This window comes from Eptesicus fuscus, chromosome 20 (genome assembly GCF_027574615.1).
Source record: "Eptesicus fuscus isolate TK198812 chromosome 20, DD_ASM_mEF_20220401, whole genome shotgun sequence".
NCBI classification, from domain to species: domain Eukaryota; kingdom Metazoa; phylum Chordata; class Mammalia; order Chiroptera; family Vespertilionidae; genus Eptesicus; species Eptesicus fuscus.
Window position 1 is genome coordinate 48,852,972 of NC_072492.1, and position 25,375 is coordinate 48,878,346.

Sequence of the window (25,375 nt, forward strand, 5' to 3'; positions counted from 1 at the left end):
AGTGGGCAGGACCTGGCTTTGCAGAAGCCGCTCGGGGAGCCCCACGTGAGCACAGCGGGGGAGAGGTCAGCGCCCGCCGGCTGACGCGGCTCCTCTGCAGGAAACCGGCCTGGGCTCCGGCTGGCGGCTGCGGAGGGGGAAGGGGCACCCTGACAGCCCCGATGCAATGGAAGCTTAGGGCTCCAGGAGCCCCGTCACCCTCAGCCCTGACCTCTCCTTTGGGATCCAGAGCTAAGTCCAAGGCGACTGGTACCCCAAAGCTCACGGTCAGGGAGCCACTCGCTCATCTAGAACATGTTGGCTTTCACCTTCCTGCCGAGGAGCCACGGATGCCCTTCCAAGGTCGACAGTGGGGTCTGCCTCACACTGCCGGTCAGGGACACAGGGCCAGGCCGCCCGCCACGGGATCTGCGAGATCGCGATGGAGGGCCCGTCGGGCAGACGGGAAAGATGGGGAGGAGAGGGAGAGCTGCTCCCTCCTCCCGGCCTGACATTCTCCCTCGGGGCGCACACTTCCTTCCGGCAGCGGCTTCCAGCATCTCAGCGCAGCCCAGGCTCCTGCGGGAGCCGCAGGGCAGGAGGTGGGCGCCCCGGGTGAGCGCAGGGGTGTGAGCAGGGGAGCGACTCCCACCAGGTTCACGTTCAGCAGACTGCCACTCACCGGGTAAGCAGACCTCAGAGCACAGCTTATTGTCCAGTGCTTTCACGCTTGCGATGTCAAAGTCATTGTTATTGTCACACTCCATGCCTAGAAATGCGCACGTCCTCTGGCCTGTAAGGGAGTGAACGCAGTTAGACGGGCGGGCTGGATGCGTCTCTGCTCTGCTGTCCTGAACATACACGTGTTAAGGATGGACACAAACCAACCAAATCATGTGTTAAAAAAAAAAAAAAAAAAAGACAGTAACTGAGTGGGTAAAGAGTGGACAATAAAGGAGCCACACTGTGTGGGCCTGCTCCTGGTCTCGACCTAGCCTGCCCTTTCCCCTAACTGGCCCCTTTCCAGCCATTGTTCCGCAGGAGCCGGAGCCTGGGGGGTGGGGGGCTCTGCCAGGGGCGGGAGGAGCTGGGGACCCGCCGGCAGAGCTGCCCTACTCCTGCCCGTGTCTGTGGGTGCTGCTGTGTCTGTGGGTGCTGCTGTGTCTGTGGGCGCTGCTGTGTCTGTGGGCGCTGCTGTGTCTGTGGGTGCTGCTGTGTCTGTGGGTGCTGTTGTGTCTGTGGGTGCTGCTGTGTCTGTGGGTGCTGTTGTGTCTGTGGGTGCTGCTGTGTCTGTGGGTGCTGCTGTGTCTGTGGGTGCTGCTGTGTCTGTGGGTGCTGTTGTGTCTGTGGGTGCTGCTGTGTCTGTGGGTGCTGCTGTGTCTGTGGGTGCTGCTGTGTCTGTGGGTGCTGTTGTGTCTGTGGGCGCTGCTGTGTCTGTGGGTGCTGCTGTGTCTGTGGGCGCTGCTGTGTCTGTGGGTGCTGTTGTGTCTGTGGGCGCTGCTGTGTCTGTGGGTGCTGCTGTTGTCTGTGGGTGCTGCTGTGTCTGTGGGTGCTGTTGTGTCTGTGGGTGCTGTTGTGTCTGTGGGTGCTGCTGTGTCTGTGGGTGCTGTTGGGTGTGCCTGTGACCACGGGGCTCTGCAGATGCTAAATACTAGAACAATCGAAGGTCTCGCAGGTTCCCCAAGTTTGCATATCAAGTCAGAATCACCACATTCACCAAGTTATGACCCATTTTCTTACGGGACTTAGGAAACTTGTTATTTTGAGGACGTTTCAAAGGGACTGGCCAGAAACCTACAGACGTGTGAGAGGGGTGGGTAGAGTTTTAGCTGTTATTTTTTTCAAGCTCCCTCTTTCTATTTTATTTCTTTTTTTAAAAAAAAATTATTGATTTTTTACAGAGAGGAAGGGAGAGGGAGAGAGAGTTAGAAACATCGATGAGAGAGAAACATCGATCATCTGCCTCCTGCACACCCTCCACTGGGGATGTGCCTGCAACCAAGGTACGTGCCCCCGACCGGAATCGAACCCGGGACCCTTCAGTCCGCAGGCCGACGCTCCATCCACTGAGCCAAACCGGTGAGGGAGAGGAAGACACACAGACCCACCATGGGGGCTACGCAACGTCAGGGGGGGAGCACCTGCGGCCTGAGCTTGTCGGGGGGCTGGGGACAGTCCCAAAGGGAGCCGTGAGCACTGAGGACACGGGCCTCGCCGAGGAGGCGCCCAACCCCGTCTCGGGCGGGCGGGCGTGCAGAGGGTGGCGGAGGCACCGCCTTGGCGGCCATCCCCTCCTTCAGGGCGACTTGGCCAGGCAGAGTGGCCAAGCCCGCATGCGCACCCCTGAGCTCCCCAAGCAACGGCCAGCGCGAAGCAGAAGCGATGAGGGCGGCACCTGCACCCCGCCCGCCGGGTCGGTCTGCTTTGGAGGTGTCCCTCCGCGGAGGCGCCTCAGAGCAGAGGGGGAGCGGAATTCCATCCCCAGCCTGACCCAGCCCCTCCCCGCTCCCCACGCCCGCGCTCTGCAGGTCACCCCTCCTCTTGTCCACCCTGGAAACCACGCCGCTCCGCCTGGGGGGGTCCTGAGGCCTGAGAAAACCGCTCCGGCAGCTACGGAACCCCGCCCGCCCCGCCCCGCGCCCCGGGCTCCTGGGGTTCCCTGTCCCGGTAACGTCAGCCCCTTCTTCGCTCCAGCAACACCCCACCCGCAGCCCCAGTCCTTCCTCCCGAGCAAGGAGACGGCTCTGGGGGCCCGGCCGGGAGCCGGAGCAGGAAGGCAGGCCGTGGGAGCTGCCCGAAGCGTCGGAATGTGTTCGACGTAAAGGGGGAACCGTCCTCTGCCGCACCCCCATCCCGACGGCCTCGGCTCCGAGCCCCGCGCGAGCCGGGCGGGCACTGCGATCCTCGGACACCCCATCCCATCAGGAGGTGACCTCCCCCCGGCACACGGCTGAGGAGTGCCCCCCGCTCTGCGCCGTGAAGGAACACCCGGGGAAGAGCAGAGGGAGGGAGAGAGACCAGGTCGGTTACCGTCTTCCTGTGTGGGGGACGCGTCGTCTTCCTCCATGACCTCGTTTCCCTACAACAGAAGGAAGGCGCCTGAGGCGGCGGCAGTGACGGGAGCACGTGGACCTGGAACAGGGCGGGTTGGGGCGCCGACCCCCCGCGCGGCCGGAGATCTGCACGCCACCTCGGCCGGCGTCTGCGCACAGCTCCCACTGCAGGCCGGACAGACGGCCGGTTCCGGGACAATGCGGTCCGAACCGCGCTGTCAGGGCCAACCGCACACGCGTGGGCTGCAGCCCTCACGGTGTTAACTCCCGGGCTGGCGTCAGCAGCGGGGGAGTTGGAGGTGCCTGGGAGGCCGGGCAGAGGCCGGTGGCGTGGGGAGGGACTGGTCTGGGGCGTGTTTCGGATGCAGCTGGACATGTCGGCAGTAGCCTGGGTACTGGGTTAGCTGTACTGCTTTCTAAGGTGGAGTCGGATGTCCCAGGAAACTAGCCCTTCCGATCGCAAACCCTATCCAGACACCCCTCTAGGCTATGTGGCTCCAGAAGAGGTTCTAGAGGAAAAGGGGACGGTTCCTGAGCCCTCCCCGTGAGCTGGGCGGTTCAGCACACCTTGGTCAAGGCACGTCTCACAATGAATTGTCACCCTGTCTCCCCGTCTGGGGGGTACAGAGGGTGGGGGGCAGGCAGAAGCCAGGCCACCCAGGCCTTTATGGCCCCCGGGCTGCACCCCAGCACCGGTGTAATAGCCACTAAGTGACTGAGGACAAAAGGCGCTCAAAGCCCACTCCGAGCCGTAACCCGAGAGCAGCGCCCTCTGCTAACTGGACACCCGCCCCCTGGCGCAGCTGCTGTCCCTCCTCAGCTCGCCTGACCCGAACGCCACCTGGGAAGGACTGTTCCGGAACAGCGCCCCTCCCGTCTGCTTCCCCGCCAGCACCAGGGCCCTCTGACCTCTGACCTCTGGCCGTGGGGGTTACCTCTGCGTCCTGCTCTTCAGCGAGGCCCACGAAGTTGCTGTCTGGAGACGCCGCCGGCATCGCCTGCAAGAGTCACAGGAATGGAGGTGCCGACACGCCGGCTCCGGGGACACCCCGCTCACCCGCCTCCCAGCAAACCCCAACCACGTCCTCGGGACAGAAGCGGTGCCAAGCAGCCCCAGCCGGTGTGGCTCAGTGGATAGAGCGTTGTCCTGTGGCCCAAAGGGTCCCGGGTTCGATTCCGGTCAAGGGCACGTACTTCGAAGTTGCAGGCTCCTCCCCAGCCCGGCCCTGGTTGGAGCATGTGCAGGAGGCAACCCATCGATGTGTTTCTCTCACATGGATGTTTCTCTCTGTCTCTCCCTCCCTCCCACTCTCTCTAAAAATCACTGGAAAAATATCCTCGGGTGAAGATTAAAAAAAAAAAAAAGTGGTGCCAAGCAGAGTCAGGCCTGAGGGGGAGCCCCGGGTTCTAGTCCCCCATTTCCATGGCTCCCCTTCCCAGCACGTGGGTGGGGGCTCCCAGATGTCCCGGGCGCGGGCGCACCTTGCGTGTCACCCGGAGAGGCAAGGACGCCCCGTGCCCGGCCCTTACCTCTCCTTCCTCGGAAGCGGCCCTGCTGGCGGCCAGCGGGGAGGGGAGCGCCTCTCCCTCGTCCTCCGTGCCCGTGCCCGTGCCGGGGGCGATGTAGGAGCCGGACATGGAGGAGACGGTGTCGGTGCTGAGCTGGGAGTGCCGGCTCTGGGAGGACACCATGGACATGACCGACTGGGCCAGGCTGCTGCTGGCGGGGTCTGTGGAGACGGAGGTGGAGGAGGAGACGGGGGTCAGCAGGCGCTCGAGCTGAGCGAGGCTCTGAGCCCTGTCCCTGCCCCGCGCAGCGCGGCCACAGTGGCCTGGCCTCCCCCTCACCGAAGGGGTTTTAGATCGAAGGTTTTCTTTTTTATCCTTTTTAAAAATATGTTTTTATTGGTTTCAGGGAGGAAGGGAGAGGAAGAGGGAGAGGGAGAGAGAGAAACATCAATGATGAGAGAGAATCTTCGATCTGCTGCCTCCTGCACGCCCCCCACTGGGGCTGAGCCCACAAGCCGGGCCTGTGCCCTGAGGGGGAGGGAGCCGTGACCTCCTGGTTCCTAGGCCCACGCTCACCACTGAGCCACGCGGCCGGGCGGGACTGAAGGTTTTCCAGGGCTCTGCTCCCTCGCATTTAGAGCTCAGAACTCACTCGGGACCAGGGACTTGCGGGACTGGAGGTGAGACAGTGCTTGTCCCCCCGCTCGCCCGGGGAGAGCCAGTCCCTCCCCGCTCTAGTGGGGCCTGGGGGTCACCAGCTTAGGCGTTAGCTTGCTGCCCAGGGCCTGTCTGCTCCGGAGGAAACAGGGCTGAGGACTGGGCTGGGGGGGCATGTGCCGCCCTCCCCGCTCCCTCGCGTACCTTCCGGGGAGGAAATCGTGGAAGAGAGAGGCGTCCCTGTGCAAGACGACTGGTCAATGGCTCCTGATGACGACAGGGTGAGATTCTCGCTGTCTGGAGTGACGCCACATTCCTGGGCAGCAACGGAGGGAGCGAAAGTCAAACACACGCGAGGGCAGGAGGAAGGGCGAGGGGACACTGGGAGGGGCCGGGGTCCCCACGGCCACGACCTCAGGTACATGCAGGGCCGTGTCGTCACTGCCTCCGGCCCTGGCCCGGATGCTGCTCCCAGGGGAGGTGCAGACCTGTCAGCTCATCCTGCCGGCGGCACGGCATCTGCCGGGCCCACAAAGACTGGGCTCAGGTGACACAGGTCAGCCGGCAGCTGTGACACGGGGACGCCCAGGTTCCCGGGATTAGAAACAGCTCTCCTTCTGAAGGGAAGGGACAAAGCAGCAGAGGCCGCCCGCCCGCCCGCCCGCCGGGCACCCCCACTTGGAAGTCGGGTTAGTTCCAGCTCAGTCGTCTCACACAGCAGCCCCTTCCCTGGCCCGCCCTGACACCCCACCCGTCAGCCAGCTGGGCCGGCGACCCCAGCCACCCCGGGCAGATGCAAAGTCCTAGGGGTTCTATCTCCACAGCCCATTCTCTCTTCTCCAGGCTTCGTGCTTTCTCTCTCTCTCTTTTTTAAAATATATTTTTATTGATGCCAGAGAGGAAGGAAGAGAGAGAGAGAAACATCCATGATGAGAATCATTGATCGGCTGCCTCCTGCACGCCCCCTACTGGGAATCGAGCCCACAACCCAGGCACGTGTCCTGATCGGGAATCGAACTGGTGACCTCTTGGTTCATAGACAGATGCTCAACCACTGAGCCACGAAAGCCGGGCCCAGTGTACTTTCCTGATCCCAGCTCCGGGGTTCCCTCCCACCCAGGCTCAGTCTGTCTCCCCCTAATCCATCCACACAGCCCCAGCCGGTGGGCCTTCGGGAAACAAACCTCTCCCCGAACCACTGACCCGCTCAGAGCCTGGACGTCTCCCCAACCCCCAACGTTTCCCGCCCTTTTCTCTTCATTTCTAAGAATTCCCACGTCTAGCTCCATGCTCGTCCTCTCACACTCATGGTTTTCTCCATGTGCCGTCTCTCCCACCTCTGCCCCAGCACCAACGGCCCCTGCCATGGGCACACTTGTTTCCTATTGTTAAATTCATTCATTCATTCATTCATTCATTCATTCATTCAAAGAACACTTAACTGAGCAACGACTCTGTGCCAGACACTGCACATGCCCTGTCCCCACTAGTCCTCCAGCTCCTGAGGGCGGGACCCCTGCTGTCATCCCCGCATGCTCCCGGTCCCAGCTCACTGCCTTGCCGAGAGGGGGTGCAATGAACCTGGTTCCCTAGGATCTGTGAGGGGGGCACAGGCAGGAAACCCCACCTTCTTCCCTCCACCCCACGTCCTCCCCGCGTGTCCTGTGCCTGCACCCCCTTTCCCCGGATGCCTGCATAGCTGGCTCTCACGCCCACCTCGGTCTGTGTTCATGGACCACTCTGTAAAGATAGCAACCCCACCTCTGGCCTCGACACCCCCTTCCTCCCTCCTCTGCCACAGGGAACACAGAGCCCCTGACACACGTTTTTTACTTACTGCCTTTTGGGGCACCCCCACCCCACCATCCAGAACATAAGCACCACCAGGCGGGGATGTGGTGGTCTCCTCACCGCTGCTGTCCTCGGCAGACGGAACAGACAGGTGAGTAACAGCCCCATGAATAAATGAATCGAACGAAACCTCTGCCGCCGTCTCAGAGAGGGCTCAAAAGGTGTTTGGCGGCCCGGCTGGCGTGGCTCAGTGGTTGAGTGTTGACCCATGAACCAGGAGGTCACAGTTTGATTCCTGGTCAGGGCACATGCCCGGGTTGTGGGCTCAGTCCCCAGTGGGAGGGTGTGTAGGAGGCAGCCGATATCAATGATCCTCTCTCATCATTGATGTTTCCATCTCCCTCCCCCTCTCCTTTCCTCTCTGACATCAATAAAAACATATTTATAAAAGTTAAAAAATGAATGACAGCAGGTGGGCCTGACCGGGAATCCGACACGCCCTGCAGTCCGACACCCACGAAGAGGGGGAGGGCGGCGCAGGCTACCTCTCCCAGCTGCTGCGCGGCCGGCCGCGGGGACAGGCGCGTCTCCGAGTCACTGCAGGAATGCTCGTCCTCCTCCTCGCGCAGCACCGAGGAGTTCTGGGAGGTGGACCTGGCCGAGGGAACAGCCGCTGAGCCGCTGCTCGCAGGAAGAACGGCAGGTTCCCACCAGACCCCGCAGGAAGGGGCGGGCCTCGAGGAGCACCCCAAACCCCAAGGCGCGGGGAGGTGGGCGGAGCGCCGGGAGGGACTGAGACTGCTTGTGGGCATCAGAACATCTGAGTTTTCTCTTCAGCTCCTTCCATCGCTTGTGTGTGAACTTGGGAAAAACCACGGACATTTCTGCTGTCTTCACAGTTTCACCTATAACAGGGGTGGGGCACGTCCGGCCCGCGGGCCGTGCCCTCGAAGGCCTGCGGAATCACTGGGTCTGGCCCCGCCAAGGCAGTAGGAGTGAGTCAATGACGTGTCTGACCAGATATAGCAGGCTGACTTTTAATCTCGCACATGCCCTGTCCCCACTAGTCCTGAGCTCCTGAGGGTGGGACCCCGCTGTCATCCCCGCATGCTCCCGGTCCCAGCTCACTGCCTTGCCGAGAGGGGGTGCAATAAACCCAATTGGAGGAATTAGAGGTGGCCCGAGAAGGATGCTATAAACACCCCAATGGCCCTCGGCAGGAGAAAGGTCTCCACCCCTGGTGTCCAAGCTACCCTCCTGACGCTGCGGCAGAAAGCTTGCCGTCTGGGCCTAGTGGGGTTTAAAGGCCTAAAAGATACAAACCCCAAGGTTGCTGTAGACCAGTGGTCGGCAAACTCATTAGTCCACAGAGCCAAACATCAACAGGACAACGATCGACATTTCTTGTGAGAGCCAAATTTTTTTAAACTTAAACTTCTTCTAACGCCACTTCTTCAAAATAGACTCGCCCAGGCCGTGGTATTTTGTGGAAGAGCCACATTCAAGGGGCCAAAGAGCCGCATGTGGCTCGCAAGTCGCAGTTTGCCGACCACTGCCCTAGACCCCATCCCTCCCCCCTCAACAGAACGCCTACTCGATTTGTCTATCTGGCCCCGCTAAGGCCCCCCGTGCCATCGCACCTTCCTCTCCTAAGGGACGGGGTGAGCTCCCCCAGGGGTCAGCGCCAGGTCTTCGGGAAAACGAGACGCTCTGGGAACGGCCCAGGGGGGTAACCCTGCCCGGGCACCCGGGTCGGGAGGGCGCTGAGGAGGTGGGGGACCCCAGGCCAACCCGGGCGCGTGGCGGCTACTCACTTGGAGAGACTCCTTTTGAGCTTGAGTCCTTGGCTGCCGCAGTCGGACAGGCGGTCGAGCGGGGAGAGCGTCCGGACGGGGGGCAGGTGGCCGTCGCTGCCGTAGGCGGGCAGCATTCCTGAGAGGTGGCCGTCGCCCAGCACGTGGAGCGGCGGGACCGCGGGGGACGGGGTGAGGGGCCCGTTGAGGGCCTCCAGAAGCGACACCACTTCGTAGCCCGGCGGGATGTTCTCGGAGGACTAGGGGAATCACACAGATTGGAGAGGGGATTAGCCAGACCGCGTGCGTGGCTCAGCGGTCGTGTCGACCTATGAACCCGGAGGTCCCGGGTCGATTCCCCATCAGGGCACGTGCCTGGGCTGCAGGTTCAATCCCCGGTTGGGGTGTGTTGCGGGAGGCGGCCAATCGATGTTCTCTCTCACGTCGATGTCTGTCTCCCTTTCTCTCTCTCTCAAATCAATAAACATATCCTCGGGTCAGGATTAAAAAAAAAAAAAGTAGAAGGGGGAACCATCAATAAATCACCCAGTGATAACGTTATTAGCATTCTGTGTATTTGCTTCCAATTTTCCCCTCTGTACGGTTTCCACAGCTACAATCTATCTGTGTCTTCACCTGTACAGCCCCCTTTTCCCCGACAGCGCCAGGTCCTGGTCCCACGGGGCTGGCTACTTGTGTGGGACATTCCTGAGGTACGTCCTTGTGCGTGAATCTTTTTTCAGATGATTTTCTTGGTATTAAACTCTTAGACCAGCGATCACTGCGTATAATCCTGTTGAAGGCTCCTGACATACACAGCTGTATTTTTTCCCCCCACGATCTTTCTAGTTACACTCCTCAAAGCAGAACAGAAAACCTACTTAATTCTGCCAGCATGGAGTATCGTTAAAGAGGTTTTATTCAGTTTGGAAGGTGAGAAATGGTGTCTCCCATTCATTTGCATATTGTTGACTTTTAACGTGGCCGACGTTTGAAAGCAATGCCTGTTAACCCGCTGTTTCCTCTTCTGAGAACGTTTTGATATCCTTTTTGAACACTTTTATCTGTTTTATGCACAGGAGCTACGGCCGAGACATGGGCTTTCCTCCGATGTGAATGCTGTGAAGACACTTTTTTCTTTAAATGGGTGGTTGTTTGCCTTTCAATTTTGGTCATGTTTTATGCATCTGAAATCCAAAAAACGTTTTAAAGCTCCTATGTTCTGTTTTGTCTTTATTGATTTTTTTTTCTAGAGAAAGAGGGAGGGAGAAGGAGAGAGAAACACTGATCGGCTGCCTCCTGCACACCCCCTGTTGGGGATTGAGCCCACAACCTGGGCATGAGCCCCGGCCGGGAATTGAACTGGTGACCTTTTGGTGCCTGGGTCGACGCACAACCACTGAGCCACATCAGCCGGGCTGACATGTGAATGTGTCACGTGGTAAAATGTGCGCAGTCTTTGTCCGTTCTGTTCCACTTTAGCTTAGTGAGCCCTCTCCCGTCCAAAGTCCACCAGCGAGCGAGTCTCCGGTGACTCATTCCAGCCTTTTAACGCTCTGCTTCATTTGCTTTGTTTGGAATATAGTTCACTGGTTACTCCATGTGCAACCTGTTATCTGGTAAGGAGTAAGCCACACTGATTTTTCCTCCCCAAACAGCTAACGAATGATCCCAGTACCACTCACTGAACCATACGTCTAGCGTGGGAATCTAAAGAAAGTCAGCATCCGCTCCGAGGCTTCCCCCCGACACTACGCCTTGCACCCCAAAACGGAGGGGAATACCTTCATATGCTCGGCTCCCAGCCCGACCCCACCAAATGGGACAAAGAAAACCAGTTACCGCCCAGCCGGTGTGGCTCAGTGGTTGAGCATTGACCTATGAATCAGGAGGTTACGGTTTGATTCCGGGTCAGGGCACTCGATCCCCAGTAGGGGGTGTGCAGGAGGCAGCCGATCCATGATTCTCTCTCATCATTGATGTTTCTCTCTCTCTCCCTCTCCCTTCCTCTCTGAAATCAATAAAAATATATCAAAAAAAAAGAAAAAGAAAAACAGTTACCTCCTTCGAGGACTCAGGTAAAGACAGTAAACTGCAGCCCAACCTAAGACGACCACCCCCTTGTCTCTGCTTGGGGGGTCCCGGAGGACGTGGGGTCCACAGGGGGAAAGCGGGGAGGGCTCTAGGCATGGCCACCACCATCAGGACACCGAATTCCCAACCTTACACTGCAGGTTGGCTTCCAGGGGACACGGGCTCACCCCGCTTACTGCCCACTCCCGCCGCAAAGTCACGTACACGAGGGGCCACGGGTGGGAAGAGGCAGCGAGGAGGCGTGGCTCTGAGCCCAACTCACCGAGTGCTCCTCCGAGTCGGACGTCTGGGATGAGATGATGGGGTTGAAGCTGGTCGGGGACAAGGGGCCCAGCTTTTTCCTCATGGCTCGGATCTGAAGCAGCGCCCGGAAGGCTGCGGAGGAGGAGAGGGGCCGTCAGGCCGCCTGGGTGCGGGAGCCGGACAGAAACCGCCCTCCCGGCGCCCGCGGCCACGGGGTGCGGAGCCGGCGGGGGCTTACGCAGGCGGCAGATGGGGCAGTTGTTGGCCTGGTAGCGCAGGGTGTCGGCGCAGGTGTTGCACAGGCAGAGGTGGCGGCAGGGCAGGATCAGGGTGTCCCGCACGTCCGAGAGGCACACCACGCACTCGGCGCTGTTGTCACTCACCTCGTCCTCGGCCACCTGCCCGGGGAGACGCAGACTGAGCCGAGGACAAAGGACGCACACGTTCTAGACAAGGCAGTTTCTGAAGAACCGAGACAAGGAATAGGAACAGTCCGGCCGGCGTGGCTCAGGGGTTGAGCATCAGCCCAAGAACCAGGAGGTCACTGGTTCGATTCCCAGGTCAGGGCACATGTCCAGGTGGCAGGCTCGATCCCCAGTAGGGGACGTGCAGGAGGCAGCTGATCAATGCTTCTCATCATTGATGTTTCTCTCTCTCTCTCTCCCTTCCTCTCTGAAATCAATTAAAAAAATATATTTTTTTAAAAAAGGAATAGGAACAGAAGCTTACACTTTCATCGGACTTGACAGTTTACCAAGTGCGTTCCCACACTCAGTCTCACGGACTCTGGGAACTTCTATCAAGCTCACACTGTGAGGCTGATCTGCCGCTGACCGGCTGGGCCGTGGGGCCGAGTAGACCCCCACGGGGAAAAAGACGGGTTTAATGATCAGCGTCCAGAAAGCCCAGCCAGCAAACCCGGGGCGGGGGGAGGGAGGGCCCGGGGGTGTCTCAGAGACGAACCCAGAGCGATTTAAGTACAGTCATCCGAAATGAGGGGCAGGAAGAGACTCTCCGGGCCGCACGCACTGCGGAGCGCGGCGCCCGGCCTCCCAGGTCCCGGCTTTACCGAGGGCTTCGCGCGCTGCCTCCCGGGAGGACAGGCAGCGCTGCGGGCGGAACTCGCCTTGGCGTCCTGCGTGTTGTACTTGTTCTCAATGCCGTAGATCTCCTGGAGGAGGTAGCTGACCCCGTCCACCTGAGCAGCAAACAGAGTCAAGGGCAGGCCGACCCGGCACAGGTAAGAGCGGCCGCGCACGCCCCCGCCTTGGCAACGAGGGCGGCGGCTCACGGCGGGGAAACCAAGGCGCTCTCGTTGAGAAACACGATCGGTTGCTTGGTGTTTCCACCATTTCCCCACAGGGACTCACACGCCCGGAGGCAGGCGCTGTCCTGCCCTCACCATCGCCCACAGCTAAGAAAGGGGCAGACTAGCCCTAGCCGGTGTGGCTCAGTGGATAGAGCGTCAGCCTGCGGACTGAAGGGTCCCAGGTTCGATTCCGGTCAAGGGCACATGCCCGGGTTGTGGGCTCGATCCCCTGTAGGGGTCAGGAGACACCGGGTCAATGATTCTCTCTCATCATGGATGTTTCTCTCTCCCTCCCTCTCTGAAATCAATAAAAATATATTTTAAAAAGAAAAGAAAAGCTCTGGTGATCCGGATCCGTGAAGCCAAGCGCTCTACCTGGCCCTGGACGGGACCGCAGCACGTACCCTGCAGCCGGACGTGAGTCCGGCCCGGCGTTTCGGATACAAGGAGCCCTCCCTGAGCCTAATGTGGGGACAGATCTCATCCTGTCACTCCCCAAGCCCCGCGCTCAGATCACGGCTGCGCAGCCAACAGTTCCGGGGCAGTAACGACAGTGAGCCCAGGTCCTTCTGGGCACCCACGTAGCTTCCCACCCACAGGTACACGCCCCTCCTCTCCCCTTTGATTTTAAAAAAGTGGGGACGGGAGGGAAGAAGAGTGCTTAGCAAAAGAGTTAAAAAGAGGGGAGGGGGGAAGAGCCCTGCTGGCGTGGCTCCGTGGTTGAGCGTCGACCTATGAACCAGGAGGTCACAGTTCGATTCTGGGTCAGGGCACAGGCCCCGGTTGTGGGCTCGATCCCCAGTGGGGGGTTGTGCAGGAGGCAGCCGATCAATGATTCCCTCTCATCATGGATGTTTCGCTCTCTCTCCCTCTCCCTTCCCCTCTGAAATAAATAAAATTGTATTAAAAAGAGAGAGAGAGAGGGAAGTAAAGAGAGAAAGGAGGAGAGGGCACCAGCAGCCCGCCCTCCGGACTCACCACTTGCTTCTGTTTGAGGGGCTTGACACAGAAGGTCCCGTCCGTGTGCTGCAAGGAGAGCGGGCGGTGACGACCAGGCAGGCAGGCAGCCCGTTCCCTGCGCCTCCTCTCAGCCGCCCGTGGCCTGGGAGCCCCGCGGGGTGGGGGCTGCAGGCTCCCAGGGCCGGCAGGGCCGTGCCCACGTCTGGTCTGACCCTTCCGTTTGGAGGAGAGGAAAGGAGGCCTCGGGGTTGAAGGTCATGCACAAGTTGGTGGCAGAGCTGGAGCTCGGCCCCGTGTAGCCCCCAGCCCCCCCTTGACCCCCAGCCCCAGCCTCCCGGGCCAGCGCCACCTGCTGAGCTCAGGCAGCCGGGACGAGGCTGCCCCGTCCCCCCGGGAAAGGGCTGAACCTGCTGAGGCGAGGCCCTAGAAAGCCACTCCCTCACCTTCTCAAACGTGCCCAGCAGCACGTGGCAATGGCCGAAGTACTCTGGAAGAAATGAAGGCACACGGGTGAAGAAGGAAACCAAGCGACCACCTGACGCCCGCCGGTCGGCCCTCCCCGATTCCCCGCGGTCCGTGCCGTCACGACAGGGCACGTTGTGGAACCCGGGGTGTTCCTGTCAGCCGAGGGCCTTGGGAACACGAGTGGGGGAGGGGGATGCAGACGCTGCCTGACACCCACAGGGGCGGCCATGGCTGCCCCAGGCCTTGTGCCCCCAAGGGACAGTGTGTTGGCAAAAGGAGACAGAGGGCGTCCGTACCATCTCCTTCGTCCACCACGGCGTGGACCACCAGCGGGTAGACCTCTCGGTCCAGATCGAAGCCAAGCTGACGGGAAAGCAGAGGAAGAGAGAACCAAGAAAGCACACGTTTAAATGGCACCGGGGCCATCAGGAAGGCGGGCGTTGTCAAGAACCTCATCTCTACCGGCCGCGGGGCTCAGTGGTTGAGCGTCGACCTATGGACCAGGAGGTCACGGTTCGATTCCCAGGTCAGGGCACATTCCTGTGCATCAGACTGAATCCCCAGTAGGGGGCATACAGGAGGCAGCCGATCAATGATTCTCTCTTATCAAACATGTTTCTATCTCTCTCTCCCCCTTCCTCTCTGAAATCAATCAATATATACACTGAGTGGCCAGATTATGATGATCTCTGAACGCATAATAATCTGGCCACTCAGTGTATATCCTGTATAACAAAAGGCTAATATGCAAATTGTCTCGTTGACCAGGAGTTTGACCAGCAGGCAGGCCAGCCAACAGCCCATGCCCCTTCCCCCTGGCCAGGCTGGCCGAACCCCACCCATGCACGAATTCATGCACCGGGCCTCTAATATATATACACACTGAGTGGCCAGATTATTATGCGTTCAGGGATCATAATAATCTGGCCACTCAGTGTGTGAGTGAGTGTGTGTGTGTGTGTGTGTGTGTATTTATATATATATATTTTTCTTAAACGAACTTCATCTCTGCTCCTCCACCACCTCGTCCCTCCCCATGTCCCTTTGACGGAGGCCACCAGTTTCTCTTTAAAATCTCCCAGAGGCACAGCCCTGGAGCCTCCAGCTTCTTTTCTCTGAGCGCGGATTCCTGAAATGCCCTCGGCTAACGGGCTCGTTTGGAACAGAAAAGTTTCGAGGTTGGGCGTATCCTTTAGGGTATGAAGGCGTTACAAGGCTGAAGGTGAGCGTGACCTCTGAGCACCCGGGCAGTCAGCCCCTTCGCTGCTGGCCGTGGTCCTAACGAGCTCCCGGGCCGTCCAGGCCCACGGGGGGCACCTGCCCCGCGTGCTCTCCCCCGGGGGCGGCTCACCTCCTCGTCGGCCCACTCGGAGGGGTCCACGGTGTGGGAGGGCAGGCAGAACTGCTGGCACACCCCGCGCTTGTAGTGCACCGTCTCCGACTGCAGGCCGCCGTCTCTGGGGATGTAGCTACCGATCAAGCAGGGAGCAGAGCGAGTCAGTGTGTGGCCCAGGCGGACTGGCCATTTCCTCCGCTCACGCCTGCTCTCAGTGACCTGCAGGCGCCGGGAATGACACCGGCAGAGCGGGCCTCCCGTCACCCACGGCCTCGGCTTCGGCCGGGTAACGCGATCAAACCCATCTGTGCAGCCACCGGCCACGCAGGGTCCTTCACAGACAGGGTTCTAACAGTGTAACGACCTGAAGGCTCCGCCGCCGCCCGCCCCGGCACCCGCGTGGCACAACTTAAAGGGCAACGGGCAGAAGTGGGGCCTCTATGCCCGGCCGGCGTGGCTCAGCGGGTGAGCATCAGTCTATGGATCAGGAGGTCAGGGTTCGATTCCCAGTCAGGCAGGGCACAGGCCCAGGTTGCCGCGCTATCCCCAGTGGGGGGCGTGCAGGAGGCAGCCGATCCACGATTCTCTCTCATCGTGGATGTTTCTCTCTCTCTCCCCTCTCCTTCCTCTCGGAAATCAACAGAAACATTTTTTTAAAGAAAGAAGTAGGGTCTGCAGAAGGAAGTCCACGTTCAAGAGCCAGATCTCGCCCGGTGAGCGCCTGAGGCGTGGGCCCGGGCTGGCTGCGGAGGCGGCGGCTCCCGGTCCCGTTCGTACCTGGCGATGCCGTTCTGGAACTCCTCGGTGGCCTGGTAGTAGATGGTGATGGCCACGCGGGCGTCGGTGTCGAAGGTGAACTCCACGTTGTAGTGGACTTTAGCTCTGCCGGCCTCGGCCCCCGGGGCCTTCACCTCCTCGGCGCACCTAGCAAGCACCGAGCCTCAGCATGCGGCGGGCAGCAGGCCCGCACTTAAACGGCGCCCTTTTTACACCCTTTTTTAAAACGCAACACATCGTGGCTGCCCTCCGGCCCTAAGCCCCGCCGCCGCCCTCCTTGGGATGACGGCAGAGGGGGTCACGGCCACTGCCGCCGGGCGGACGGGGGTCCGATACTTCACGCGTGACAGCTAGCGTCCTTCGCCTCGGCCCGACGGCATTTATGTTTCCTTCTCATCGGAACCGAGGTTCCAGTCACGTAGTGAACATAGTTTCCTCAAGGGCCACTCCTCTCCCCTCCCGCCTCTTCCAACCTGTCCCCCAGGGAGCCCCGAGCCTTAGCAGAGGCGGCATCTGCTTAAAGCGGACGCTGAAGCCCTCGCCGGTGTGGCTCAGTGGACAGAGCGTCAGCCTGTGGATTGAAGGGTTGGATTCCGGTCAAGGGCACAGGCCTGGATTGTGGGCTCGATCCCCAGTGTGGGAGCGTGCAGGAGGCAGCCGGTCAGTGATTCTCTCTCATCATTGATGTTTCTCTCTCTCTCCCTCTCCCTTCCTCTCTGAAATCAATAAAAATATATATTTTTAAAAACCCAAAACAACAAAACGCCTGACACCGTCTCAGGAACAGCACAGAGAAGGCAAATCAGGGACAATTAATAAGACGGGCACGAAGCCGCCGGCCCCGGGCACTGAGTGTCGGGGCGTATGAGGTTAAGAATAAATTGAAGCTTTTGCACTCGGATGTCGAGTATGACTCGACACGGTTAGCATTAGAATAAAGGAATCGAGAAAAAAGCAAGCGAGTGCAAAGGGTTTAAAGTGAATGTAAGCAATGAGGAAGGATTTCCTATTCCAAGTTCAAACAGCTCATCTTTACACAGGCGTGCGGAGGGCTCTGAAACTTCACTTTTCCGGCAATAATTCTTCTTTTAAAAGAAATTCATCAGGAAGGGCCGCGTGACGGGGCCAGGGAAGGGCCAGTGCTCGCACGCACGGACTGCGAGGTGAAGCCTCAACAGTCTCGGTGCAGAGCCCGACCTCTGGGGCCGGCACCCCTGCTCGGCGGGCTCGGCGGGCTCTGCGGGGTGGGGCTGCCTGCCCGCAGGAGGGCCCTGGCCCTGGCCCGATGGAGCGCTGGGAACCTGGGAACTTACTTGACGAGCCTCAGTGTGTCCTTGCGGATGTTGACCAGGCTCCTCAGCGTCTTCACCGGCTCCTGGGGAGGCGGGGCGGCGTAAGGAAACTGTGGGGCAAAGCGGGAGGAGACAGCGCGTGAGTGAAGACCCGCCACCGCCCCTCCCTGGCACAGGGCCTCACCGCCTTACGAGGTGAGGGGGGCAGGCGCCAGGCTCTGAACTCCGGGAGGGCACGGAGAGCCGCCACAGCGAGTGAACCTGCTCAAGGTCACAGCCGGTAGAACTGGGATTCGATTTGGCTTCAAAAGAGTGAGATTAGCCCGGCTGGTGTGGCTCAGTAGTTGACCTATGAACCAGGAGGTCACGGTCCGATTCCCGGTCAGGGCACAGGCCCGGGTTGCGGGCTCGATCCCCAGTGTGGGGCGTGCAGGAGGCAGCCTGATCAATGATTCTCTCTCATTATTGATCTCTCCCTTCCTCTCTGAAATCAGTAATAAAAGTACATTTTTTTAAAGAGAGAGATTTACCTGCTTTTCCCATTCTCTGCTTATCCGAGTCAGCGTTCACCACGTGGGTAACTGACAAGCACGCCTGCAAGTACCGAAGGACCCACGGTGGCCGCGATCCTCCCAAAAGGCTTCTCCCTCTGACCGGGGGCGACAGGGAGCCAGCCGCGCAGGGGTTTCCTTCAGGGAGGCCACGCGGTGCCCGGGGACGTGGGAACTGCGGACCGAGGAGGAGCCGGCGCCGGCGCAGGGCACGTTCCCCGTTCCCCGTTCCCGGCCCATCGAGGCGGCGGAGGTCCCTGGACGTGCGCCAGGAGCTCTCGGGGCCTCGAGGTCCCTGGCTGCCCAGCTCTGACCTTACACTCTCCCCTGGGCGCCTGAGCCGACGACAGGAGGAGCTCAGAGGAGACGGTGACACCGGTAACTGGGCTTCCAGAAGATGAAGCGGGATCTCCCAGTGTTCCCAGCCCCGTTCCGACGCTGCGTGGACAATGAGCGAGTTCTGCACCTCGTTCACAGAAAGCCTCCTGACGGTGCAGCTTTGCCAAGCGTGGCGCGCCCACGACAGCCTCGGTCCCTCCTGCGGCTGGCTTCGGGGAGCGGGGCCCCGGTCCACGCTGCCCGCGCCTCCACAGGGTTTGCTGACGGTGGTTCTGTCTCTGGACCACACAGCCTACCCCGCACCTAATTTTATGAAGTCGGTGTGATTGCTGATAACTCACATGCATGTGCATGACTTCTGAGGAAACACACGCAATCTAAACTGTCACATGTGTATCCAACGGACCCTCTCTGTGTGGGTACCGAACAGCAACATGTTAACTTTCTTCATGGATACATTAAACATGCATCCTTTTTTAAAAATAAAATATATATTTTATTGATTTTTTTACAGAGAGGAAGGGAGAGGGAGAGAGAGTTAGAAACATCGGTGAGAGAGAAACATCGATCAGCTGCCTCCTGCACTCCCCCCTACTGGGGATGTGCCCACAACCAAGGTACAGGCCCTTGACCGGAATCGAACCTGGGACCCTTCAGTCTGCAGGCCGACGCGCTATCCACTGAGCCAAACCTGTCAGGGCAAAACATGCATCCTTTTAAAATACATGATAGTTGGTTTTTCTAATTACAAAGTAACACATATAGGGTCCCCCAAAAATGTATACTGCACTTTGAATAATGATTCATTCCGATGGGCTAAATCTGAAAAGAAACATCAATGGAGCTATCAGAAAAAAGTGTGTCTACATTTTTTTTGGGGGGGACACCCTGTCTTCAAGCAGAAAAGTTGAAAAACACACAAAAAAGTACAAAATCAGCCCTAACCGGTTTGGCTCAGTGGATAGAGTGTCAGTCCTGCAGACTGAAGGGTCCCAGGTTCGATCCTGGTCAAGGGCATGTACCTGGGTTGCGGGCACATCCCCAGTAGGAGGGTGTGCAGGAGGCAGCTGATCGATGTTTCTCTCTCATCGATGTTCTAACTCTCTCTCCCTTCCCTTCCTCTCTGTAAAAAATCAATAAAATATATATAAATGGTACAAAATCAGCCATCGTTTCACCACTCAGCGAGACCCAGGCTGACGCTGGGAGTCTGCCCCGTGCGGCGGCCACCCGCCACTGTCTCCGTACCCCGCGCTGCCTCAGGCCGCGCGCACTATCTCACAGCCTCTCCCACGCGGACACCGCGGTGGACGTTTCAAAGCCGGGATCGGACACGGCCGCGCACGAAGCACGCTGGCTTTGACCAATCCCGTCTTCTCCCCGGTTAACGCCGGTGTCACCGCGTGTGTGTCTGTGTTCAGTTTTCTGACATAAATGTGGGAGCGCCTTGGCCCCACATTTCTGCCTGCTCGCTGGATTACTTCCTTAGGATAAGTTCCTAGATTCACTGGATCAAAGAGTAAGCATGTTTTTTAAGAGTTTTAAAAATACTTCTGCCAAATTGTTCTCCAGAAAGCTGGTTCTGCTTTTCTCTCCCACCGGCCGCGTGTCGGGAGGCTTTTATCCGGGGAAGCCCATGTCTCCACCCCACCCCCCACCCCCCAAAGGAATTTAAAAGGAATTTAAAACAATTTTCAAGTACGCTTAAGCAAAAAGTAATTAGGGCAGGAAAATCCGACACAAATGCTGGTCGACTGTAAAGCCGAAGTCAATGACTCGGGGATTAAAATAGTTTTCTGGAGCAGCAAGTTAATCATACACATGTGCACAGGTACCCGGAGGGAGCCCTAACTCCTCCTGGGTTTAAAAAAAATAAATAAAAAGACCAGTTCTTCCTTCACTCTTTGCCCTTTCTCCTCCACACCCTGCAAAAAAATAAAAACAACAGAAAAAAGGGGGGAAATCCAACAAAAGCCTGTGATCTTTGTCTTCCGTTTAGAATATTACCTGAGCCTTAATTCTCTGTCACAAGGCACAGATCCATTTCATTCTTTGTCTGCCAGTCTTCCCCTAGAGCTTGTCTTCATTGTGAAAAGTGAGGTGGGCCCGGCCGGCACGGCTCAGGGGTTGAGCGTTGACCTATGAACCAGGAGGTCATGGTTAGGTTCCCCGTCAGGGCACACGCCTGGGTTGCGGCCTCGGTCCCCGGGAGGGGGTGTGCAGGAGGCAGTCGATTGATGATTCTCTCCCATTGCTGATGTCTCTCTCCCTCTCCCTTTTTCTCTCTGAAATCAATAAATTTTTTTTTTAAAGAAGGAACTGAGACTCAGGATGGGTGTCGTTTGGAAGGTCCCAGGGCTCAGGAGCAGCAGAACGAGGATTCAGACCCAGGAGCCACGCTCTTCCTCCTGCAGCTGCCTCGGCTGCCGCGGGGCCGTCTACAAGTGGTCCTGATGCCGGGACGTTCTAGAAACCTGAGCAGAGTGCGGAGAGCCTGACAGTTCAACAGTCACCTGCGCAGGTTCTGGAAGCTAGTCCGAACTCCCCGGAGGACACCCTGTGCTTCGGCAGCAGTGCATTAAAAAGGTACCTAATGCCACCCTCCTCTACATTTAAAAATATATGTTTTTATTGATTTCAGAGGAGGGAGAGAGAGAGAGAGAGAGAGAGAGAGAGAGAGAGAGAAACATCCATGATGAGAGAGAATCATTGATAGGCTGCCTCCTGCACGCCCCCCACTGGGGATCGAGCCTGCAACCCGGGCATGTGCCCTTGACCGGACTCAAACCTGGGACCCTTCAGTCCGCAGGCCCATGCTCTATCCACTGAGCCAAACCGGCCAGGGCTCCTCCTACATTTTAACAGGAGTGTCTAAGGCAGTGGTTCCCTGTAGGGGCACACACCCCACAGTGGGGGGCAATTTGATTTTTAAAGGGGGGCCATTTGAGAATGAGTTATTACTAGTGGTTATTTTGCATTTCTTATGGTTCTAGGGGCCTCAGATACTGCAAGCATATATTGTGACATATTTATGCATTTCGGTTCTCTATTATATGTTTTGAAACTTTATATGCTATTTTTTCATATCACTTCATATTATTATTTTTTTTAACAACTTCTTAGTGATTTCCTCCTCAGGACTCCACTCTCCTTCGTTCTTTTCTTGTTCTCTTCCATGGATGCCATGCTCTTTGGAAGCTTGTTTAGACCAAGCTAATGGCCTTTGAGGCTTCCTCCCCGAGACTAGGAGCTCAGTGTTTGAATAATAAGAATTCTATGTCACGGGAGGGGTCGGGGGGGGGGGAGAACATACCAGGATGTTAGAGATGCTTGGGGGGGGGCGTGGCCAAGAAAAGGGGGAACCACTGGTCCCAGGTCTTCTCGGAGCCAGCTTTCCTGGAACACAGCGTGACAGAGTCCTGTGTGTGACTCTCACGGCACCTGCAGAGGACACGCACGGACCTGCAGGGGACGCCGATGGCAGGGAGCTCTGCGCGGCCGCGGCAGGCGCAGCCGCTGCTCACCTTGCGCCCAGGGTGCTGGAACGTGCGTTACTGACACCCCGAATTAATGCCAAAGGACCAAGAATGTGCCCATTCACTCCACACTGTGCTCTGCCGGCTGAGCCTGGGGCTTACACCTGCTGCCCTGCCTGGGGGTACAGCGCCCGCCCCGGACAGACGGGCCTGCAGTGTCTGCGCTGAAATAAGCCCAAATCTCAGAGTAATTTAGATCCCAAGCGCCTCAAGCCCAGGATGGGAGTACATACAGTGTGGGTTCAGCAAGACGAGCTCATTCCAAGGGGCCCCCCAGGGGGTTGCCAACCAAAACTCTGAGTAATACTGAGCCGGTTTCCTTTTGACCTTTAACCCTGGTGTTCACCAGTTTCCTTTCTTTCATGTTGGCCTCACGTCGGCAAAGTGCCCCCTGGTGACCAAATGTGGAACTGCTACTGTGTGTGTGTGTGTGTGTGTGTGTGTGTGTGTGTGTGTGTGTGTACATACAATATGTATGTATATATACACTGAGTGGCCAGATTATTATGATCTCTGAACACATAATAATCTGGCCACTCAGTGTGTGTGTGTGTGTGTGTGTGTGTGTGTATGTATGTGTGTGTGTGTGTGTATGTATGTGTGTGTGTGTGTGTGTGTGTGTGTGTGTGTGTATTAGAGGCCTGGTGCATGAATTTGTGCATGGGTGGGGTCTGGCCAGCCTGGCCAGGGGGAGGGGACATGGGCAGTTGCCAGCCTGCCTGCTGGTTGAACTCCTGGTCAAGAGGACAATTTGCATATTAGCCTTTTATTATATAGGATATACACTGAGTGGCCAGGTTATTATGCGTTCAGAGATCATAATAATCTGGCCACTCAGTGTAAATCAACCATATATCCTAGATACTTTTTAAGCCATTCTAATTTCAACTACCCCCTACAAATGCATTCACATTTTTGTTGTAGAAAATGTGGCCACAATGCATATGAAATGGCAGGATACCTTGTTTCAGTGGTAAATTATTGGGCAATTCCCAGGAGTCTCTAAAAAGGACATAACGCATCCACAAAAATAAATACCTTCGGTAAAAAGCTTTTTTAAAAGTACACGATTTGCTCACATTTGCTCTTCGTCTCAGGCCTGACCGTGTGCAGCGCATCCGCGACGTGGCTCTGGGAGCCCCTCCTGTGGCCTGCCCCATTTCCTTATTTTTCTTTTTCTGTTAATCCTCATTGAGGATATTTTCCCACTGATTTTAGAGAAGGCGGAAGGGAGGGAGGGAGGAGAGGAGAGACAGAGAGAGGAACTTGGATGTGAGAGAGACACAAGTACGGGTTGCTTCCCGCATGTGCCCTGGCCGGAGCCAGGCATCGACCCTGCAGCCCAGGTGCACGGCCTTGATAGGGATCAAACCCTAGACCCTTCGGTGTGCAGGCCGATGCTCCAACCACTGAGCCACACCGGCCAGGGCTGCACTAATAGAGTCTTTACTTAGAAAACAGGAAGCCCCAAATGCCAAAAATCTGATTCCAAAGAAAAAGAAAATCATTTGAGGCAATTTATAATTACAGTAGAGAAGTACTCATTTTGTATATCAGCAGGCGTGAACTATTTGTGGCAAAGAATCCAATGATAGTTACTATGGCGACCAACATCTGGAGTCATGTGAGTAACTCCTTTACGGCCCTCCATAAACCCGTTCGTTGGGAGGTTTTAGGGCTTTTATATTTAAACTTCAGTTCCTTCTATTAGCTGCCTGGCTGTTTTCTCCGCTTTCTCTACTTCCTCTCTTCTCAGAAGTGTGTGTGTCCAAGGCTCCGCGGTGGGTATTTTTAGACTCGGCCGCCGCAGAGCGCTCTCTAGACCAGCGTCGGGGGAGAGCAGTGCCGGCCCTGCCTGGATGCCGCAAAACGAATGCAAATGTGCCTGTTTAACCAGCTGCTGCCCGGAGGCGGGCGGCCTCGTGCCTGCGGTAGACAGCCTGTCAGAGGGCTCTATTTACAGCAGAAAAACCCCCTTTCACTGCGTTTCCATCCCGTCCTCCTGGGAGCTCACTGCCACAGCAGAAAGGCGATCGCAAAGCTGAGAGACACCCCGTTCAACCCAACCAAAGGCGGGGGCGGGGGGGCACCAAGACGGTGTCGCGGGGTGACCTCAACACGAAGGTGCTCTGGGCCCAGGTCCGGTTACCAGAGATCCAAGAAGGCGGCCCCTTTAGAGCCCGTGACACCTGGGTGCCCGGGCAGGACACAGGGCCAGGGTCATGGCTCCGTGACCTCACAGCGAAGGCTGACCTTTCCAAAACATCCATCTGTCTATCATCTACGTATCTATGTATCTATGTATCTATGTATGTATGTATGTATGTATCTATCTATCTATCTATCATCTATGTATCTATGTATCTATCTATCATCTATCTATCTATCATCTACGTATCTATGTATCTATCATCTATCTATCTACCTATCATCTATGTATCTATCTATCATCTATCTATCTATCATCTATGTATCTATGTATCTATGTATCTATCTATCTTTCTATGTATGTATGTATGTATGTATCTACCTATGTATCTATCTACCTACCTATGTATGTATATATCTATCTACCTATGTATGTATGTATCTATCTATGCATACATGTATGCATGCACACATGCATGTATTTATTTATTTAAAGACTTTTTTTTTCCTGTTTCTAATTCTTTTTTAAATTGATTTCAGAGAGGAATGGAGAGGGAGAGACAGAAACATCAACGACGAGAGAGAGAATCATCAATCCACTGTCTCCTGCACACCCCACACTGGGGACTGAGCCCTGACCGGGAATCGAACTGTGACCTCCTGATGCTCAACCACCGAGCCGGGCTCCAAAACATTTAACCCCGGCACGAGCAGGCCCAACGCCTCGATTCTCTCTGTTCCCTTAACAAGTGGTAAGGGAAGAGGGAACACCCCACTGGAGGGTCAAGCGCCATCATAAAATCGCCCAGATCTCCGGCAACGACCACGGAAGACCCACTGTCCCCCCATTCTTACGGGTCGGGCCTTGGCTCCCTTTGGGGGTACCCTGACCAGGCAGCCCGTTCGGGACCACTCTGACGTCAAATGCGCCCACCAGGCTCTGTGCACTGTTCTGATGACAAATGAAACGGACTCGACTTCCGGTTCCTCACGGACAGGAAGCCCTCGCCGAGAGAGGGCCCCTCCCCGCGGGACAGAACCGCCCCCATCCCGCTGCGCTCCGCACGCAGGCCCTTCCCCAGCCCGCGTTCTGCTGCGGAGGATGTGGCCCAACAGCAGCGCGCTTGGCGAGCGCTCGGAGGGACAGGGAAGTGCTCTCCGTGTGCAGAACAGTCACCTTTTCCGCCCGGCGAGTCGGTAAATAATGACTAACGGCCAGAGGCGCCACCCCTTTCCGACAAGCGCCCCGTTCTGGACGCCCGGCTCCTGGATTCCATCTGGTCAGGAGGCGCATCGCCCAGCTCCCAAACGGGAATCGGCTCGTGAGGGATTTCCAGACGCCTGACACCGAATCTAAAGAATATGCCCCGAGAGGCAAGCCCCGCAGCAGTCAAAATATGCATTTAAAAATACACAATGTTTTTTCCCAAAGAAGCACAATGGGGCTATTATATTCTAGACGGTGAATCTCAGGGACAGATGCAAATATCCACAGTATGTCGTGGTCAGCGTCCGGCTCCAAGCATGATTTCTGTCACTGGGG

The 25,375-nt window shown here is 57.4% G+C and overlaps 1 protein-coding gene across 1 annotated transcript in view; it reads right to left on the reverse strand.

Moving 5' to 3' along the window:
• The window catches only part of RNF157 (ring finger protein 157), a 64,582-nt gene that overhangs the window by 6,696 nt on the left and 32,511 nt on the right, over positions 1 to 25,375 (reverse strand). The window contains exons 3-18 of the mRNA XM_008155027.3: positions 17,280 to 17,368; positions 15,967 to 16,113; positions 15,205 to 15,322; positions 14,150 to 14,216; positions 13,832 to 13,875; positions 13,407 to 13,454; positions 12,246 to 12,317; positions 11,358 to 11,517; positions 11,139 to 11,251; positions 8,804 to 9,042; positions 7,535 to 7,643; positions 5,403 to 5,514; positions 4,563 to 4,762; positions 3,968 to 4,030; positions 3,010 to 3,058; positions 662 to 772 (exon numbers count right to left, since the gene is read on the reverse strand). Of these exons, the coding sequence (XP_008153249.2) occupies positions 662 to 772; positions 3,010 to 3,058; positions 3,968 to 4,030; positions 4,563 to 4,762; positions 5,403 to 5,514; positions 7,535 to 7,643; positions 8,804 to 9,042; positions 11,139 to 11,251; positions 11,358 to 11,517; positions 12,246 to 12,317; positions 13,407 to 13,454; positions 13,832 to 13,875; positions 14,150 to 14,216; positions 15,205 to 15,322; positions 15,967 to 16,113; positions 17,280 to 17,368 (1,741 nt within the window). The remainder of the gene's footprint in view (positions 1 to 661; positions 773 to 3,009; positions 3,059 to 3,967; positions 4,031 to 4,562; positions 4,763 to 5,402; positions 5,515 to 7,534; positions 7,644 to 8,803; positions 9,043 to 11,138; positions 11,252 to 11,357; positions 11,518 to 12,245; positions 12,318 to 13,406; positions 13,455 to 13,831; positions 13,876 to 14,149; positions 14,217 to 15,204; positions 15,323 to 15,966; positions 16,114 to 17,279; positions 17,369 to 25,375) is intronic.